At 32.1% G+C, this 17100-nt stretch overlaps 3 protein-coding genes and 3 non-coding genes across 7 annotated transcripts; 2 read left to right on the forward strand and 4 right to left on the reverse strand.

Annotated features, from left to right (window-relative positions):
- Positions 1-3032: 3032 nt before the first annotated feature.
- Trnag-gcc lies at positions 3033-3125 on the reverse strand. The gene is made up of 2 exons: positions 3090-3125; positions 3033-3067 (listed from the first exon to the last, which is right to left on the reverse strand). It is a non-coding gene; the product is annotated as a tRNA-Gly (tRNA).
- A 636-nt stretch (positions 3126-3761) lies between these two features.
- Positions 3762-3854, reverse strand: Trnag-gcc. The gene is made up of 2 exons: positions 3819-3854; positions 3762-3796 (listed from the first exon to the last, which is right to left on the reverse strand). It is a non-coding gene; the product is annotated as a tRNA-Gly (tRNA).
- A 611-nt stretch (positions 3855-4465) lies between these two features.
- Positions 4466-4537, forward strand: Trnae-uuc. Its single transcript has one exon. It is a non-coding gene; the product is annotated as a tRNA-Glu (tRNA).
- A 2189-nt stretch (positions 4538-6726) lies between these two features.
- Positions 6727-10475, reverse strand: LOC116349172 (serine/threonine-protein phosphatase 6 regulatory ankyrin repeat subunit A-like). Its single transcript, XM_031780478.1, has 16 exons — positions 9697-10475; positions 9528-9626; positions 9368-9466; positions 9203-9301; positions 9036-9134; positions 8857-8955; positions 8692-8790; positions 8525-8623; positions 8263-8460; positions 8099-8197; positions 7916-8014; positions 7678-7853; positions 7594-7615; positions 7435-7533; positions 7266-7364; positions 6727-7010 (listed from the first exon to the last, which is right to left on the reverse strand). The coding sequence occupies exons 1-16, from the start codon at positions 10355-10357 to the stop codon at positions 6892-6894; spliced, it is 2265 nt and encodes a 754-aa protein (XP_031636338.1). The 5' UTR covers positions 10358-10475; the 3' UTR covers positions 6727-6891.
- Positions 10476-11716: 1241 nt separating this feature from the next.
- LOC116349176 (nose resistant to fluoxetine protein 6-like) lies at positions 11717-14968 on the forward strand. Of its 2 annotated transcripts, none has more exons than XM_031780482.1 (12): positions 11717-12241; positions 12307-12526; positions 12598-12789; positions 12865-12932; positions 13012-13139; positions 13265-13336; positions 13393-13505; positions 13591-13807; positions 13873-14054; positions 14117-14243; positions 14301-14639; positions 14705-14968. In XM_031780482.1, exons 1-12 carry the CDS (start codon positions 11983-11985, stop codon positions 14906-14908), a joined length of 2121 nt encoding a protein of 706 aa, XP_031636342.1. In that variant the 5' UTR covers positions 11717-11982; the 3' UTR covers positions 14909-14968. The 2 variants fall into 2 exon arrangements, with proteins under 2 accessions (XP_031636342.1, XP_031636343.1); XM_031780483.1 differs by having other exon boundaries at positions 11718-12241; positions 14722-14880.
- Positions 14969-15215: 247 nt separating this feature from the next.
- On the reverse strand, positions 15216-16644 carry LOC116349177 (probable phospholipid hydroperoxide glutathione peroxidase). Its single transcript, XM_031780484.1, has 6 exons — positions 16508-16644; positions 16242-16428; positions 16134-16172; positions 15674-15756; positions 15528-15613; positions 15216-15446 (listed from the first exon to the last, which is right to left on the reverse strand). The coding sequence occupies exons 1-6, from the start codon at positions 16571-16573 to the stop codon at positions 15338-15340; spliced, it is 570 nt and encodes a 189-aa protein (XP_031636344.1). The 5' UTR covers positions 16574-16644; the 3' UTR covers positions 15216-15337.
- Positions 16645-17100: the final 456 nt, after the last annotated feature.

Here is a 17100-nt window from a genome sequence, read left to right on the forward strand (position 1 = left end):
CATTCTCAAATGTAGCCGCAACAAATCGATCGATAGAAATTCACATCAATTTTATGAAACAGATTTAAATATGCATAAGTTATGATTATAGTCGACACAACTGTCTTCTTCATCACAAAATTCTTACCAACATGGAAAAAAAAAACAAATAGCATAAAAACAGTTCAATGGCAGCATTTGCGCCAACGTTAAATTTTGATTTTATTACCCAACAAACAAAAACCACACAAATTCGACCGAAAAAAACGCTCGTTTTTTACGCATTTGGATACATCAAAATTGTTTCATGCCGAAAAACTTTTTTTCCGTTCTCAACAAGCGAAATCGTTGATTTTTTTTCGAGCCAAAAACACGCTTCGTGTGTTAGATACCTTTTTTTGACACGACAATTGATATTAAACAGAAAAAACACTAACATTAGATCTCAATGGTGATTGTTTTTTTTTTAAAACAAAATGGAAGTGAAATATGAACAAATTGTTAGTTTTCGGTAAATTGTTAAATACACGTTCCTGTTGATTGGTTTGGACGATCCAAACCTTGTTGAAATATACTAAAATAGGCGTTTCTTCCGTTTCCTATTTACGGTAGCCAAACGGATAACTTCACACACAGACACACATACACATATATGTAGCTTGTATTTTTATTTGAATCGCAACCATTTTTTATATGTGAATTCAATGTGCGGCCACTATGGCCAATCAATCAATGTTCAATTTAACTTATGCTAAACGACAGTTATACAGGAAGAATTGTAGGAAATTAAACAACACATATACACAAATGGTTTCTATATTTTACAAATCTTTCTAGACATTCAAGCAAATGATTACAATATATACCGAATACATGCTTAAATTCATCATCATCATTGGTTGAAAATAGAAAATTAAAAACAACAACAACAGAATATGCTATACTATACAAGCGTAGAATAAAAAATCAATTCAAAATAAAATACAAGTGAAAAACATGCTGAGAAACTATCGCAATTCAAATGAAATTCATATTAACTTAAGTATTTTAAAGGCGGGACAATGTTTTAAATGAAGGGTCATTGTCAACTAGATTTCTTTGTGATTTGATGAAATGCTGCAAATACGAAATGAAAGCAAACACACAATTTATGATTTGTACCACGAACTAACCTCAGACTAAAGCGACAACAATACAAACTTATAACTGAAAACAAAAGTGTAGGTTTTAAAGCATTTGCAATATCTATTTGATTCTAATTTGTACATTTTGTTTAAACTCTTTAATCGTTTTTTTTATTCTCTTGTTTTTTTTTTTTGTTTTCTTTTTTAAGGTGATATTTTCTCTGCTGTTCTTTAAAAAAAAAACAATAATGAAAATGTGTTGTCGGATGTAAACGAATGAAAAGAAATAGATCGCTCTCAGAATATTGTTTAAAACATGCTTCCACAACACAAAATATAATTACATGAACAGTGGAAATAGCCCAATTCACATCGTATCAATGTCTCATTTTTTTGTGTTTCTGAAGATAGAAAAAACACACATACACACACAACCACAAATTAAATTTTAATCCAGACAACCAATAGTCAGAATTTAAGGAATAGTTTTAAAAGGAATTATTATTATCACATAGATGGTGTGGAGCGCAAACAGAGGAATAATAATACTAATACAAAATACAATAGCCCAAAATAACACTTACATTTTTATGCAGCATTCATGATGAATGCATGAAGGGCGCACACACGCCCAACAATTTAAAGTGCAAATCATTTTTGCTAATACTATATATGGAAATGCTTGAAATAATAGTTTAAAGAAAATAAAAACCGATTGGTCCAATAACGGCAATGATAAATCTATTACTATTATTTTACACGGTTTGATACCGATCATACCATGATAGCTCTAGAATAATATAAACTACATAAGACAATTCATAACAAAACAAACGACCCGCATCAGTACATCTACTTCTTTTCTGTATCCAAAACACATACACATACAACTCTTTTCCAATCACGCGCCCCCTCTATGCATGCCAATATTCCTTCATCATTTATCAATTAACAAGAAGAAAAAATCCCTTCAGTTGTTGTTTTTAACTCTTTGTGCTCCCCAAATAATCATTTCAGTCCATTATTTAACCATAGAACATATAACAAAACTATTTAGTAATTTCAGCACATACAATACAAAAGAAGATAAAAAAACACAAACAAACTTAACACACTGATAACCGTACTAGTAAAATAGCCAATTAAATTTATGTATTTTAACATTTCAGCATTAGAAAGTTTAAACAAAAAGAGAGAATGAAACCAAAAACAAAACATAAAAATAACCCAGAAATGGATTTTCAATTGTTACGTTATCATTTACATTTGAATTCAAGAACAAAATGTTTCGTAATTTCATACAGAAACGAAAAAATCAGAAACTTTTTTGAGGTGGTACGCTGAAATCTGCATTATTTCAACATTTAATTTGACCAACCAAGCTTAAAACCCACATACTAATGATGATGATAGCGAAGAATGAGAAAAGTGAATTAATGGATACATAATTTAGTTGAACATATAACCTCAATGGATGATAATTAAGTTTAGATCGATGATCATGAATTGAGTTTGAATGGACATAAAAGCACGATCACAACTATATTGTGGATAGAAATAACAAAATTAAACAATAAATGTTTACAACACAATTAAAAAAAATGATTGAAAAAACACACACACACATAAATAAAAATGTCAAAAAAATTAAAAGAAGCCATAATAAATACAACACTTTTGTAGTTTTTTAAAATTTCTTCATGAATGATCAAACGAACTGAAGAGACAGTAACTGTACGATGAAAGGTTTGTATCAGTTAGAATATGCATATTCTTCAGAAACGCTTAGAATGAATTAGAATGATTTTTAAAATAATCATTGATGTCAACAATGTACAGGTTAAACGTTATCATTTGAAATGTTGTTATCATTGCTGTTGTTACTGATTGTATTTTAAAAATTGGTGGAAAAATTAAAAAAAAAATCAATGCATCGGCCGGGAATCGAACCCGGGTCGCCCGCGTTCTGCGTAACTGCAAGTATTGTGGCAGGCGAGCATTCTACCACTGAACCACCGATGCTTGTGAAGAAAGAAACCACCCTGTCCACTACGGTCCAAACAGTACACTACAAATGAATACGATTGATTCAAACTTTTATGTATTTTTTTAGTTAAGGCAAAACATTTCACATACCAAAAAGTCGGGCTACATAAATCATGGAACGCCATCAATGGCCACAGAGCCAAATTCGAAGCCAAAACTGAAGTCAAATTGAGATACGTAATGGAAAAAGATCTTGAAAATTCTCATTTTTTTCTAATCCAGATGTGAATCAGTCAAGTTTATTGAAATCTGATCAAATAAAAGCTTATATAACATCCAACAAAACCAAGGGAAAGATCATTATTGAAACATTAGTAATCATTACAAATACTTGCAAAAGTCCTTCTTAATAATGATTTTCGATAGTTTTCATTGGTTTTAAATGTGATCGTCAACGTGTTTTTTCTTTCTGTCACATGTCAGATTGGCAGATTCCATGTCGTGTACGCTACGTCATTTAGTTGTACATTTAACTTTCTATTTTCGTTGATGGTCCTGACATTACACAAACTCATTTTCTGATAAACCGATCTATAACTATATGAATTGATGATTCGATGTGAATTCTAAAAAAATACGAATCTGGTAGAAAAATTAAAAAAATAATATTACTGCATCGGCCGGGAATCGAACCCGGGTCGCCCGCGTTCTGCGTAATTGCAAATATTGTGGCAGGCGAGCATTCTACCACTGAACCACCGATGCTTGTGAATGATGAAGCCCTAATTAGAAAATTCACGCAGTGATTTTTTCGGCATTAATGCATGGATTTTATATTTTTTTCATATATTGACACTGTGCTGATCGGTGAAACCGAGCGTGATCTTCATAAATAAATAATCGTTGATGTTTTCGTAATTGATTGGAAGCGGCTTGAAACAACAAAATTAAAAGCTTTGGTTAGGATGTTATTCTTCCATCGTTGATGTTTCATATGCAGAATTGTAGATATATGAGCGTCATAGACTTATGTTCGTTATATAATTTGGGCACCTCTTTTTTCTAATATTTCTATTATTGCACATTCGCTTGTTTCAAATAATGATTTCTAGTTTTTTCTTATATCGATTTATTAACTGTCATAATATCAAAAAGCCTACAAATCACCGCCGTTGTGTTCGTTCCCTATTTCAATTTAAAGGATCAGCACGAAATAATTTTTAAAAAATCGTTATTTATCTCTTGAAGTATTTATTTTTGCAATAATGAATTTTATCGATATAAAACTCTATCTAAATCACCCAAAAAGAGCTTATAACTATTTTAAGTACATGTATAAGATTCAAAGCAAACGTTAAATCAAAATTATGTATAACTCCTCTATGGTCTAGTGGCTAGGATATCTCGCTTTCACCGAGAAGGCCCGGGTTCGATTCCCGGTAGGGGAATCACTTTTTTAAATCATTTTTTCCAAAATTATCAATTTCTTCTGTCGGCGCGCCAATTTGTTAGATTTGCTATGAAACAGTTTGGCCTCACATGTCTGAAGTTGGAATAGCCTTCCTTTCCATTTTTGATGCATTTTGCTCCAAAATGATATTTTTAGCGAAAAAAATCATTTTCATTGCCTGAGCGATTAAAGCGATTTCTATTATTCTATTGGACTAACTAAATAAATTAATTCAAGCTGTGTGTTACTTTCAAATATTCATTTTACTACGAACGTGTTTGCGCATACGAAGAAACGTATTTGGTAGCTTTTACTTTTCCGCACACACCTAGTGTGTAAGGTAAAGTATTGGAATCGGTCTAAAAATTAACACCCTCAAAAAACACGTTTTCTGGGTGTTTTGGGAGCCAGGGAACACGAATCTAGCGTTTTTTCGATGTCCGAATGTATGTGCGTGGTACCCTGTACGCTGTACAACAAGAAAAGTAATTCAAAATCTGACTTCACAGGATGATTGGGGGTGCCGAGGAATAGAAACCATTAGATTTTGAGCGACTTTGGTTGACAGAGTGAAGTGTCATGTCTGGTGTGATGCCCATGGCCATCCATGGGAAAAATTCAATTTTTCTTCCAAAAGCGATATTTAATGTATACTTAAACACTCAAAAATGTGTATTGGAGGGTTTTTGGGTACGAGAAAACCGAATATGACCTTACTATCGCGCTAGATGGTGTCGACACGAGTGGACGGATTTTTAAATTTATTTGAAAGACGCCATGTTACTATACTTGTCCATTACAACGTACATGTAACAGAAGAAACACACAATCCATGTCCTCGCTAGTGGACATAAACGATTTGAACCGTCATTGTGAACTAGATCAAGTATAGAACTTTACATAGGATCATATACGATGAATATGGATTACACAGTCTGTTTCAAAATACCGTCACCAATGTCGACACCATTTGACATCAAAATTTTGACAGTAAAAATATGTGTTATTGTTGTTGTCGTTTCATTGCTGTGATTTTTGCGATACAAACAACTTTCAACACACTTTTCATACCAAAATTTCAAAAAAATTGAATTTATGTATGAAATCCATGTCTGTATGATGATCTGTCGTAATGAGCTGAAACTTTGCACAGGTTATTTTTATCACAAAAAATACCATTTCGAGAGTTTGAAGACATTTCAACGCATATTAGTACCTCCCGAACAAAATTTTGGATTTTTCACTCAAAAACGAAATTTTTTATGGGAAGTACCCTTAATATGCATTGAAATTTCTTCAAACTTTCAGAATGTTAACTTTTTGTGAAAAAAATAACCTCTGCAAATTTTCACATGATTACGATATCATATAGGCATGGCTGCGATACAAAAATTCCCATTTTTAGTAGTTTTTGTATGAAAAGTGCTTCGAAAATTATTTTTATCGTAAAACTAATGTCAGATTCAGTTTTCTCGTGAATTCAAATTTCAGTAAAAGATATGTAATAAATGCATGTTGTGGATCACAGTGCGGAAAAGTTCATCTTACGGATGTAAGACATTTTATTTTCAATCAAAACAATAATAATTTGTGTTTGATTTGTTTTTTTACAACACTTATTCTAATAATTTATAATGTCGGAACATTTCTCGAAAATGTTTTTTTCTCGAACGAACGTTTTTCCGAAAATTCAAGAATTCTTATTGTGTTATGTTTCGGCATTCTGGTTTTTTATTATTGATTTGACATTTTTTTTTAAATAAATTTTATAAATCAAATAAAGTCTGTATTTCACATATGAAGGCTATGTCAATTGATTTAACCGAAATAATTTGATATGTTTCAAACCAATTTATTCGATTTATGGTTTTTGGTTTCAAAATTGATAATCCTCTAAATTCAAACATATCTACAATGTCCGGTAAGGTAAATGTGATTAAACTAAACGCCCACAGTTGCGTTCCGGATCTTATTGAAATTTCTAGGAAAATAATATATAGAATTAAAAATAAATTGCGGTACAATTAAGGACATTTTTGGTACAATTATTTAAACCTAGTACCAAGTTTCGACTTTCACATGTGCGGACATTCGACTATACATCCGATTTAATTCGCTATCAGAATTTCACTCATGTCATTCATCGTCTGGGAATTCGGATAACAATAATAAAAGACTCATGAGTTTGTTGTAACAATGAAGTGCATGTGCATTTTTAATGGAAGTCTTATGTCAATGTTTATAAAATTATTATTGTATTAAAATTAAATATTTAATAAATTCAGGACAAAATCCAATGAAATTTCAAAAAATATATATGATTTAACAAAATATCTTCTATCTGAATCTAACTTAGTTATCATTTGTACTACTAACAGGAACATCAGTGAATGGGCTTTCGCTTGTAGTCTGTATTGTATCGGAATCGGATTGCTTCCCCTTTCGAAGTATTTCTGCGAGTTCTGTATAACCTGATAGAAAAAAACATATTTACTTCATGAATCATGATATGTCGTTGAAGAATGTTCGCGAATAATTTTGTGACATTAAATATTCTTTTTGAATATTGTGAGTTTTCAGGAAAAGTATATAAAGAAATCAATTAAAATTGAAAATAGTCACAGGAACATTTATTTTGTTGACAATTTGTCGCAATTTACTAAAAAATTCTATATTTCTTTCTTTTAGGTAAACACATTTTCCCATATCAATGGATGAGCAGTTACCTTTTTGAAATGCTACTTGAGAAGCAGTTTGTCCCTTGATATCTTTGGCATTTATATCGGCCCCGTCATCGATGAGTGCTTTAGCCGTTTTAATATTACCTATAATTTTATTAAATTAATTTTGATTAAGGATTGATATTAATTTTAATGAAAAATCATATGAAGTTACCTCTCTCAGCTGCTAAAATGAGCGGAGTTCTTTTATCGTTGCTCATCGCGTTTACGTCAGCACCTTTATCGATAAGAGCTTTCGAAGATTTTTCTTGATCTAAAAATGTGTGGAATTGAAATGGTTTTTATTTCAATAGATAAATAAATTCCAAATTACCTCTATAAATAGCCAGATGGAGCTTTAAAGATAAAAAGAATAATTAAATAAATAAAAATAATTTAAATAATTAAATTAATTTACCGGCGACCATTTGCCAACGGTTTCAGCATTAACATTTGCACCATTTTCAATGAGAACTTCGATTGGTCCGACTTCGTCTGATAGAGCGGCCATATGAAGTGGCGTTTGTTTGAAATAATCTTCAGAACTAACGTTGGCTCCATTCTTGATAAGAATTTTTAATGCATCCTCGCTACCTGTGGAGTTGTTTTATTAAACTTCATTAAGATGGTTTTCTTAACAATGTCAGTTTAACTACCATTTAGAGCGGCCTCGCCGAGTGGTGTCCATTTATAATTGTCTTCGGCATTAACATTAGCACCATTTTCGATAAGAATTTTTACTGTATCTCCATCACCTATGGTATATATAAATAAAATGCATTGAACCGGTCATTTCCAGGGGAAAGTTTGTAAATTTTATAGAAAATATGAGCAATTACCACTGTTGGCAGCTAGATGAAGCGGTGTACGTTGATCGTCACTCTGGGCATTGACATTTGCACCCTTTTCTATAAGAGCCTTAGATACGTTCTTGTGACCTACAAATTGAATTGAATTAAAGTTCAGTGGAGTGATTTCATATTGATGGGATATTAAACACAACCTTTATCAGCTGCCAAATGGAGCGGTGTCCATTTGCCAACGGTTTCAGCATTAACATTTGCACCATTTTCAATGAGAACTTCGATTGGTCCGACTTCGTTTGATAGAGCGGCCATATGAAGTGGCGTTTGTTTGAAACTATCTTCGGCATTAACATTAGCACCATTTTCGATGAGAACTTTCAATGCATCTTCGTTGCCTGAAAAATGTCATGCGTTATTGAGTTGTTTTTATTTATTTAATCGAAAGAATTATTCTATTACCATTTAAAGCGGCATTATGGAGTGGCGTCTGCTTATAATTATCCAGGGCATTGACATTTACACCTTTATCGATAAAAATTCTAATTGTTGTAGCGTTGCCTAAAAAGTTAATTAAACATAGTACAAAGTAGTTGAATTCATTTTAAGGGAAAAATATGTACGATTACCATTTATAGCAGCCAGTGAAAGTGGTGTTTGTTTGGAACTGTCTATGGCATTAACATTAGCACCATTGTCGATAAGAATTTTAACAGCTCCAAAGTTGCCTGAAATGTTGTTAAATCAAACTTCATTTCTTTGATTTTATTTTGATAGAAAATATGAGCAATTACCACTGTTGGCGGCTAGATGAAGCGGCGTTTGTTTATCATTGCTTTCGGCATTCACGTTTGCACCTTTTTCAATGAGAACTTTAAATACTTCTTCGTCACCTGAAAATTTATTTCATAAAAAAATTGAGGTCGTTTCAGAGAGCAAAGTATTTGAAGAGAAATTTGGGACGTCAAGTTACCATTTTCTGCTGCCATGTGAAGCGGTGTTTCTTTAAAGCGATCGACGGCATTTACGTTTGCACCGTTTTCTATAAGGATTTTAATTATTTCGGTGAGGCCTGAAATGGTATTAAATTAAACTGTATAGTAGTGAATTTTATTTTAATACGAAAATAAGCGAAATTACCATTAAAAGCAGCTTTATGAAGAGGTGTCTCTTTTTGACGATCTTCGGAATTAACATTTGCACCATTTTTAATGAGAACTTCAACTGCGTTAATATCACCTAAAAAGATTTTCAATTATACTTCATTGGAATGTTTTATCTGAATGTAAAAATAAGTGAAATTACCATTTTCAATTGCCTTCATAAGTGGTGTCTCTTTCTTACGGTCTTGAGCATTAATATTCGCACCATTTTCAATGAGAATTTTCAATGTTTCTCCATCACCTAAATCAGTTGTTTAATTAAAATTCATTGGAATAGTTTCATTTCAAATATATACGATTACCATTTAAAACGGCATTATGGAGAGGCGTACGTTTGTAATTGTCGACGGCATTAACATTTGCACCATTTTCTAAGGAAGCCTTCAATTTATCCGTGTCAACTGAAAAAGTTCAATTTATAGTTTAAAAATAGCGTTTTATTCAATTTAATGAAAAAAATGGAGTAGTTACCCGAAGTGGCAGCCACAAGTGTGTCTTCATCACCGCTTTCGGAATCAATATCATCTGGATCATCAAATACTTTTGAGTCGGTGCTTGAATCGTCGTCCTCAAATGTAGAAATATCAGTGAATGGTTCTTCGCTTGTACTAACTGAAGTAACATGGGTAAAATTGCCTTCTTCAACAGTGGTGTTTGGTTCTGTTGAATTTAGAGTTGGTACCGTTGAAAAATTGGACGTACTCAATGAAAGGTCTTCTTCTGTGCTTGGCGTGATGTCTGAATCCGTTGAGTTTAGAGGTGGTTCAGTTGAAAAATTGATCGTAGACACTAAAATTTCTTCCTCTGTGGTTGGCGTGATGTCGGGAACCGTTGAACTGGGAGTTGATTCAGTTGAAAAATTGGTCGTACTCAGTGAAACATCTTCTTCAGTGCTTGACGTGATGTCTGGCAATGTTGAACTTAGAGTTGGTTCAGTTGAAAAATCGGTCGTACTCACTGAAACATCTTCATCTGTGCCTGGCGTAGTGTACGGTTCCGTTGTACTTGAAAGATCTGTCGTTGTCGGAACACCTTTAAATGAACCTTTAGTTGTACTCTCATGCATATTATTGCCCTTTCCATTTTCAATCAGAAGAACAACACAAAAAAGCACAATGCATAAACTCTTCATTTTCACTAAAAAATGTAAATATTTGGCTGAACTATTCACTTTTCCCAAAAACAAAGTCTAATTTAGTGCAAAAAGATGCAGTTTTTAAAATTAATATTTCGTTAAATGATCACTGCACTGCGATGAAGAAAAGCACAAAACTAATTAAAAGACATAAACTGTGACTATTCTCTTTTATACTGTTGGCAATTTGAGCAAAATATACATGTGTTTTGTTCCGTTTTGTGTCCAAAAGTTTCACAAACAACGAATGACTATAAAAAAAGCGGTATGCATTTTGTGAACACGTGCATCTGTACGCAGTGCGTAGATTATATGATTGATAAACAAAATGCTGATGTTGTAATGTATAAACCACAATAAAAAATTGCAAAAAACTAATTGCAAACAAAACACATGAGTTTATGTGATTGACCTACGCAATTTTTCTTGTTTATAGTTGACGTGTCAACAATCGTAATCGTAACTTATAGAGCATCTAAGAGTTTGAATAAAATTGCGATAACCTTCAATGTTTGTATGTCAATAAAACCAATTTTCGTGATCTCTTTTGGTTTAGACAGTTCAAATAAATGGATCAACTTTATTGCTAATATTGCAGCTGCAACGCAAGTCCGAAAGGCGTTACTTGCTTTTTCTTTTAATCTTTGCAAAATTCTTGAATGCACATTCAAATGATATTGATCATTTTGCCGATGATGCAATACTATCGCACCTTTGGACTTTTACAATGTATATGTTATCAATACAATTAGTTCGCATTGACTAGGATTATCAACATATGATTGAAGTCCCGTTTCTGATAAATTGATTTTCATTTTTCGCATGCGAAAATATTTCAAGTTTAATTTTGCTATCAATTTCACTTTGGAATGAAAATAGATTGAATGCTATCCATTTTTATGCTTTCAAAAGCAACTAACATTTGAAAACAAAATCGAATCAATTCCTTTCCAATAAGAATTTTTCTCTCATTAAGAGGCGATTACAATAATTCTTCAGTATTGACGGAACGGTGTTCGATTGATTCATAATTTTAACGTATAAGTATCTCAATTTCATTTTTAACACCACTTTCAGTCGATTTAACGAATTGAACGTCATTTATTGCTTGTTTTTCAGTCTCACAGCACTTTCAGCAAAGTTCAGAGTGTCAAAGATTATAGAGATGCCATGAAAAAGAAACTATGCATCAAAGTACGGAAAAAACTTGAACAGATTCAACAGGAAAACCACAGCAAAGCACAATATTATTTAATCAAATCTCGTATTTCTAATCTCATATAAATAATTCATAAAAAATATATATGGAATGCAATCACTGCATTTTACTTAATCCATACCTTTTGATGTCAATCAGTAATCAGTTGTAATTCAATCTTCATAAAGATCGTTGCCAATTTCCCTGCAAAAACTCAAATACCACAAATTTTGAATGCCTATCCATCCACCATAATTAAGTTACCACCTGCTCAAAAATTCATACAATACGTTAAAATATTATAAATAATGCAAAAATTGTTGGAAACAGTGTCAAATGGTTATTGAAAATATTTCCCAAAAACTCTAATTGCAATATGAACCAAAGGAAACAAAGTTCATCTATTAGAAAATAATATTTAGTGATGAAAAAAATAGCAAAAATGCATGGAATTCATTTGAAATGTTTATTTCTATTAGTTTTGAATTGTGTTGGATGTGAAAAGATAAAAAGTTTTTTCTTAGACTTCGAACAGCTTAAATATGATCTTTTTCTTGAAAGTTATTCCAAACTATCAAAAAATAATTCGGAATCACTAAATAATTTTAAAAACAAGAAATGTTTAATAGAATTGGAAGCAATTCAAAATGGTTTAATTACACGAGAGAGATGGGCATTACAAAGTAATATTTACACTTAAAATTCGAATTTGTTTGAAACTGCAAAATATGTTATTCGTTTTCATTAGTTGTGGATTCATGGGGCAAATTACCATCCGGCATATTTAGTGGCAATACACATGACTTTGGTTCATATTTCCAATGTTTGGAAATAAAACGATATGAAACACAATATTGTTTAGGTCGTTTATTTTATGACCTTGAAGAGAAAATTGCGTCGAAAATTTATCGATATGACATCAATAACATCGCTTTTCCTGATATGGTTCACGTTAAAAATGCACCAAAGTAAAAAAAAATAGTATCCACTATGTTCTTGTAAAACTTCCATACCCTTTGATTTCATTTCATATATTTAGAGTTGACACGAGAAGATCTTATATAACATTTGGTACTTGTTTGCCAGCGGCATGCCCATTTGATATTTTTGAGCAAATCATCAACGATTTACTTCCAAAACACCCGAACAATTTTTCTATTCAATTGCCTAAAGATACGTGCCAAAAGGGAAACAACGATCCTCGACTGACAACTGAAGAGAAAATTACAATGTAAGCACCGAAAATGCCATTTCATATGATTTTAATTGAACTTTCACATTTTTATCGTTTTATTTTCATTCAAAGTGGTTTACTGGTGATAATATCTGGTTTGGTATTCATCAGTACTGGCTATGATATTCTGTGTACCAATCGTATGTATTTTTACCACTCAATGTTCCCAACTGTGTTTAAGGTGCATGAATTAAAAAAAAATGATTTAATTTCTTTTAGGCAAAAAATCTCAGATTTTGTTAGCATTTTCTTTTTATTCAAATGGACAAAAGTTGTTTTCTTTAAATGAAGTCAATACATCAGAAACAATACAATGTTTACACGGAATTCGCGTCCTATCGACACAGGTTAACAAATTATTTGTCCATGAATTTGGGATGTTGTTTTTTCTGTCATTTTCGATGAAATGCCAATTTTTTCAGAAGACAAAAAAAACATCCATTTCATGAAAATCAAAAATTCATTTTTTCAGTGGGTGGTTTTATGTCATACATATGCCTTCTATTTATTAATTCCGATTCACAATAGGGTTGTACACGATGCGGTAAGTATTGTTTTACTGATTTTCACGTTGAATTTCCATTAAAAAAAAATTTACAGTTTGTCTCAAGATACAGCAACATGATAATTGTTTCGGGGTTTGTTGCGGTGGATACGTTCTTTGTGTTGAGTGGTCTTTTGGTTTCAATCGGCATACTAAAACATTTAGAAAAGTAAGTCTTAAATGCGAAAATTAAAAAGAAATTTGCAATGCATTTGTTATAACACGAAAATTTGTGTCTTTTTTCAAATCCAAAGACATGGACGGTTAAATATTCTACAGTTTTATTTTCATCGATATGTGCGGTTAACGCCACTTTTGGCAATATCCGCTTTGATTACAGTGTCAATGTATCGTTTTGGCGAAACAGGGCCGCTGTGGTCTATTGTGGCCGACATTAATAAGAAACAATGTGAGAAATATTGGTGGTCAACACTGTTGTATATTCAAAACTATGTGAATCCAGATGATCTTGTGAGTGTCGTTTGAATACCGTTATTCTTAATAATTGAAAACTATAATTGGCGTTTTTTTTCTAGTGTTTTGTGCATTCGTGGTATTTATCAGTTGACGTGCAGCTCTTTTTAATTTCACCAGCGATCGTTTATTTAATTTATCGATTGAAAAGAAAAGCTTTAATTCCATTGACTATGCTCCTGTTGGTTTGCATTTATTTCACATTAAATGTTCATGTGAAGCATAATTTGACGACTTTATTTGCGTAAATGATGGATTTTTTCAACAAAATTTTTATTTATACTAAAAAAAGTTTTTTATCGATAGTTTACCGGGCGATAAAATGAAAACGGCTTATGTCCCAACACACATACGATTTTCGTCATGGTTGATCGGAGTCATTGCTGGATATTTTCACTTTGAAAATCGCAACAGAAAGATTCAAATCCCAAAAGTATTGAATTTATTGTCAAGATTTTTTAAATATTTTTTCATTGAAATTGGCTTTTAGATGATCAACATATTAGGTTGGACGTTGTCTTTGATTACAATGACATTGGTAATTTTCGCAAATTATCCATTACAACAGTTAGATGAAAATAAAAGATTTTCTCCAATTGTACATGGTTTGTACGATGCCTTAAGCCGTATTGCTTGGTCGACAGCTTTGTGTTACATCATTTTTGCTTGTGCTCATGGCTTTGGAAGTGTCGTGGATCGCTTTTTATCGCACTCATATTGGCGACCACTTTCTCGGCTCTCCTATTCAATTTATCTCTTTCATTTTATTGTAATTGGATGTGTAACAGGCACACACAATTCTCCGCCACATTTTACCGAAACCGCAGCCGTAAGATCAATACTTATACCGAATTAAATGTAATCTTTTTAAAAGATTTCTTTTTATACATACAGTTTAATATTTTCATCAGAAATTATGTGATAACGGTCGTTGTATCAATCGTTGGAACATTAACTCTTGAATCACCAGTAATTGCACTTGAGAAAATACTAATCGGCTCTTCAAAGAAGATTGAAGCCATCTCATCTAATGGAAATAAGTCTGGAATTCAACAAACTGATAGTGAAAATAGTGAAAGTATGAAAAAATATCAATGAAAAAAATGAAACCATTTAATCATTATTTTAACAATTATTCAATAAATATAAAGATATCAACCTCGTATTTTAATCAGTTTACGCAGATGTTGAGTAGCACGAAATTTACTAACATTTTTCCTTTAATATGTAGAATTTCCAAGAAAATTCTAAAAAACAAGCATTTTCGCATAAAATTGGACTATTGTCTTATCGAATTCAAGACTTTGAAAAAGACATTTTGCATAAATATGCACCTCATGAAAGAACCGCGATTGATATATGATTGGTAAACCCTTGGGCAATAGATTAAAAAAATTCAAGAGAATTTGGATTAATAGCTTGGACCGAGATCTTGATCACAAACATTTCAATTTATTCTTTAATATACTCTCTGGATAAAATTATGGGTAAAATACATATTATTTTTCTTCAAAAGAATTTATTTCTTTATGCCAGAAGTTCTTCGATTTTCTCAGCAATGTCCATTGGATTTGTGGTTGGAGCGTAACGGTGAACGGGTTGTCCATTTTTGTCGACAAGGAATTTGGTAAAGTTCCTGTTAAATACCATGAAATACATAGATTAATTTTTGGAAGACGAAACGCCGATAATTCAGTATGATTCAATTAGTAAATACCATTTAATGAAAGAGCCTGCAATTCCAGTTTGCTTGTGTTTCAAGTACACGTACAATGGGATTGTTGATTTGCCATTCACATCACCCTTAATTGAAAAACAAAATTGTTAGAACATGCCCATTAAAATATCATTTTGTGAAATTACTTTAGCCATGACCAAATCGAATTCCATGTTGAAATCTTTCAAATGTTTCATGATTTCGTCACCATCAGCCTCGGGCATTTGACCTGCGAAAGAAACCATTAACTTATGGATAAAAAACCAGAGTATTGCTCAGCGCTGCTGCCATCCACAGAATATTAAAATATCTTGCTGAGAATGCGCCGTCCGTCGCATGCGAACTTACGTAGCAGTTTATACATCACAGCGAACAAGAATGAATCCATTGTTCTCTTCACGATTAGGTGGCTCAAAACATTCAAACGATTGAATAGAGAACAATGCATGTATTGTTGTTCGCTGTGATGTATAAACTGCTACGTACCTTCGCATGCGACGGACGACGCATTCTCAGCAAGATATTTTAATATGCTCTGGATGGCAGCAGCGCTGAGCAATACTCTGTAAAAAACCCACAACATGTTCACACAATGAAGCTACTCACCAGCAAATTGGTTGCTTGGGAAAGCTAGTATTCTCAACCCTACAGTGAAAGAAAACATTTGCCAATCAAATCATCCATTATCATTTAATATTTTTCGATATAATTTACCTTGGTCGTGGTATTTGTTTCTCAATTCCATCATTTTTGCGTATTGGTTTCTGGCAAGACCGCAATTTGAGGCAATGTTAACCACAAGCACCACTTTTCCCTTGAACGTCTCCAATGAAACGTCATTATGGTAGGTGTCCTTCACAGTGAATTCGTAGATTGATGCTGCTTGGGTTGGATCTTCAGGCTGAAAACAGAAGAATGCGGAAAACATTACTATCATTTCCAGAATAAATTACTTATTATTATCAAAATCTTATAATTACCACAGCTTCACCCAAGCACGAAAGTAGGCACAACGAGGCCATACATAGTAATACTTTTGAATTCATTTTTGGTTAAAAGGAAAACGAATTTTGATGTCAATGGTTTCACGAATTGTTTGAAATCAACTGACAATTTTTATTTGGTTCAACATTTATACGACATTTTTGTGGTCAAAATAAGCGTAATCAATCAATTGATTAATTTTATAACGCACTTGAAATGTGGAAAAATTTGTTCATATCAGCATGATTAACACAATTTATTTACTACTTATACACAATTCTTCCTGAATGGAATCTCAGGCTGGAAAACAAAATTCTTATTGAATCAAAGTTCAGTCTTAATCATGTTTGTTAACAATTTTTTTGCTATATTTTTAATATATATCAATACTATAGTTGAATGATTCAACTGTTGAATCATTTGCTAAATAATCTTAATCAACAAGATCCGACAGTATTAATTTTTATATCTGATGTTGATTTTTCCTAGAAAATGTAAAAAATTTTGTGATAAATCATTATGCATTCAGAAGTTCATTTATTTTTATCAATCTATTTATAGCATTTATTATGTTCTTTTCTTTAAAATA

Source organism: Contarinia nasturtii, unplaced genomic scaffold (assembly GCF_009176525.2).
Source record: "Contarinia nasturtii isolate CC-2019 unplaced genomic scaffold, AAFC_CNas_1.1 Cnas_scaffold_2806, whole genome shotgun sequence".
NCBI classification, from domain to species: domain Eukaryota; kingdom Metazoa; phylum Arthropoda; class Insecta; order Diptera; family Cecidomyiidae; genus Contarinia; species Contarinia nasturtii.

Excerpts from the sequence above, each read along its gene's own strand:
- LOC116349172 (XM_031780478.1), bottom strand. The coding sequence starts at position 10,357 with ATGAAGAGTTTATGCATTGTGCTTTTTTGTGTTGTTCTTCTGATTGAA. Across the intron at positions 8,015-8,098 it reads TCATCTAGCTGCCAACAGTG|GTGATGGAGATACAGTAAAA; the intron begins GTAATTGCTCAT and ends TATATACCATAG. Across the intron at positions 7,011-7,265 it reads TCAAGTAGCATTTCAAAAAG|GTTATACAGAACTCGCAGAA; the intron begins GTAACTGCTCAT and ends TTTTTCTATCAG.
- LOC116349176 (XM_031780482.1), top strand. The coding sequence starts at position 11,983 with ATGAAAAAAATAGCAAAAATGCATGGAATTCATTTGAAATGTTTATTT. Across the intron at positions 12,242-12,306 it reads AGAGAGATGGGCATTACAAA|TTGTGGATTCATGGGGCAAA; the intron begins GTAATATTTACA and ends CGTTTTCATTAG. Across the intron at positions 12,527-12,597 it reads CACGTTAAAAATGCACCAAA|AGTTGACACGAGAAGATCTT; the intron begins GTAAAAAAAAAT and ends TCATATATTTAG.
- LOC116349177 (XM_031780484.1), bottom strand. The coding sequence starts at position 16,573 with ATGAATTCAAAAGTATTACTATGTATGGCCTCGTTGTGCCTACTTTCG. Across the intron at positions 16,173-16,241 it reads AAACAAATACCACGACCAAG|GGTTGAGAATACTAGCTTTC; the intron begins GTAAATTATATC and ends CTTTCACTGTAG. Across the intron at positions 15,614-15,673 it reads TCGATTTGGTCATGGCTAAA|GGTGATGTGAATGGCAAATC; the intron begins GTAATTTCACAA and ends TTTTCAATTAAG.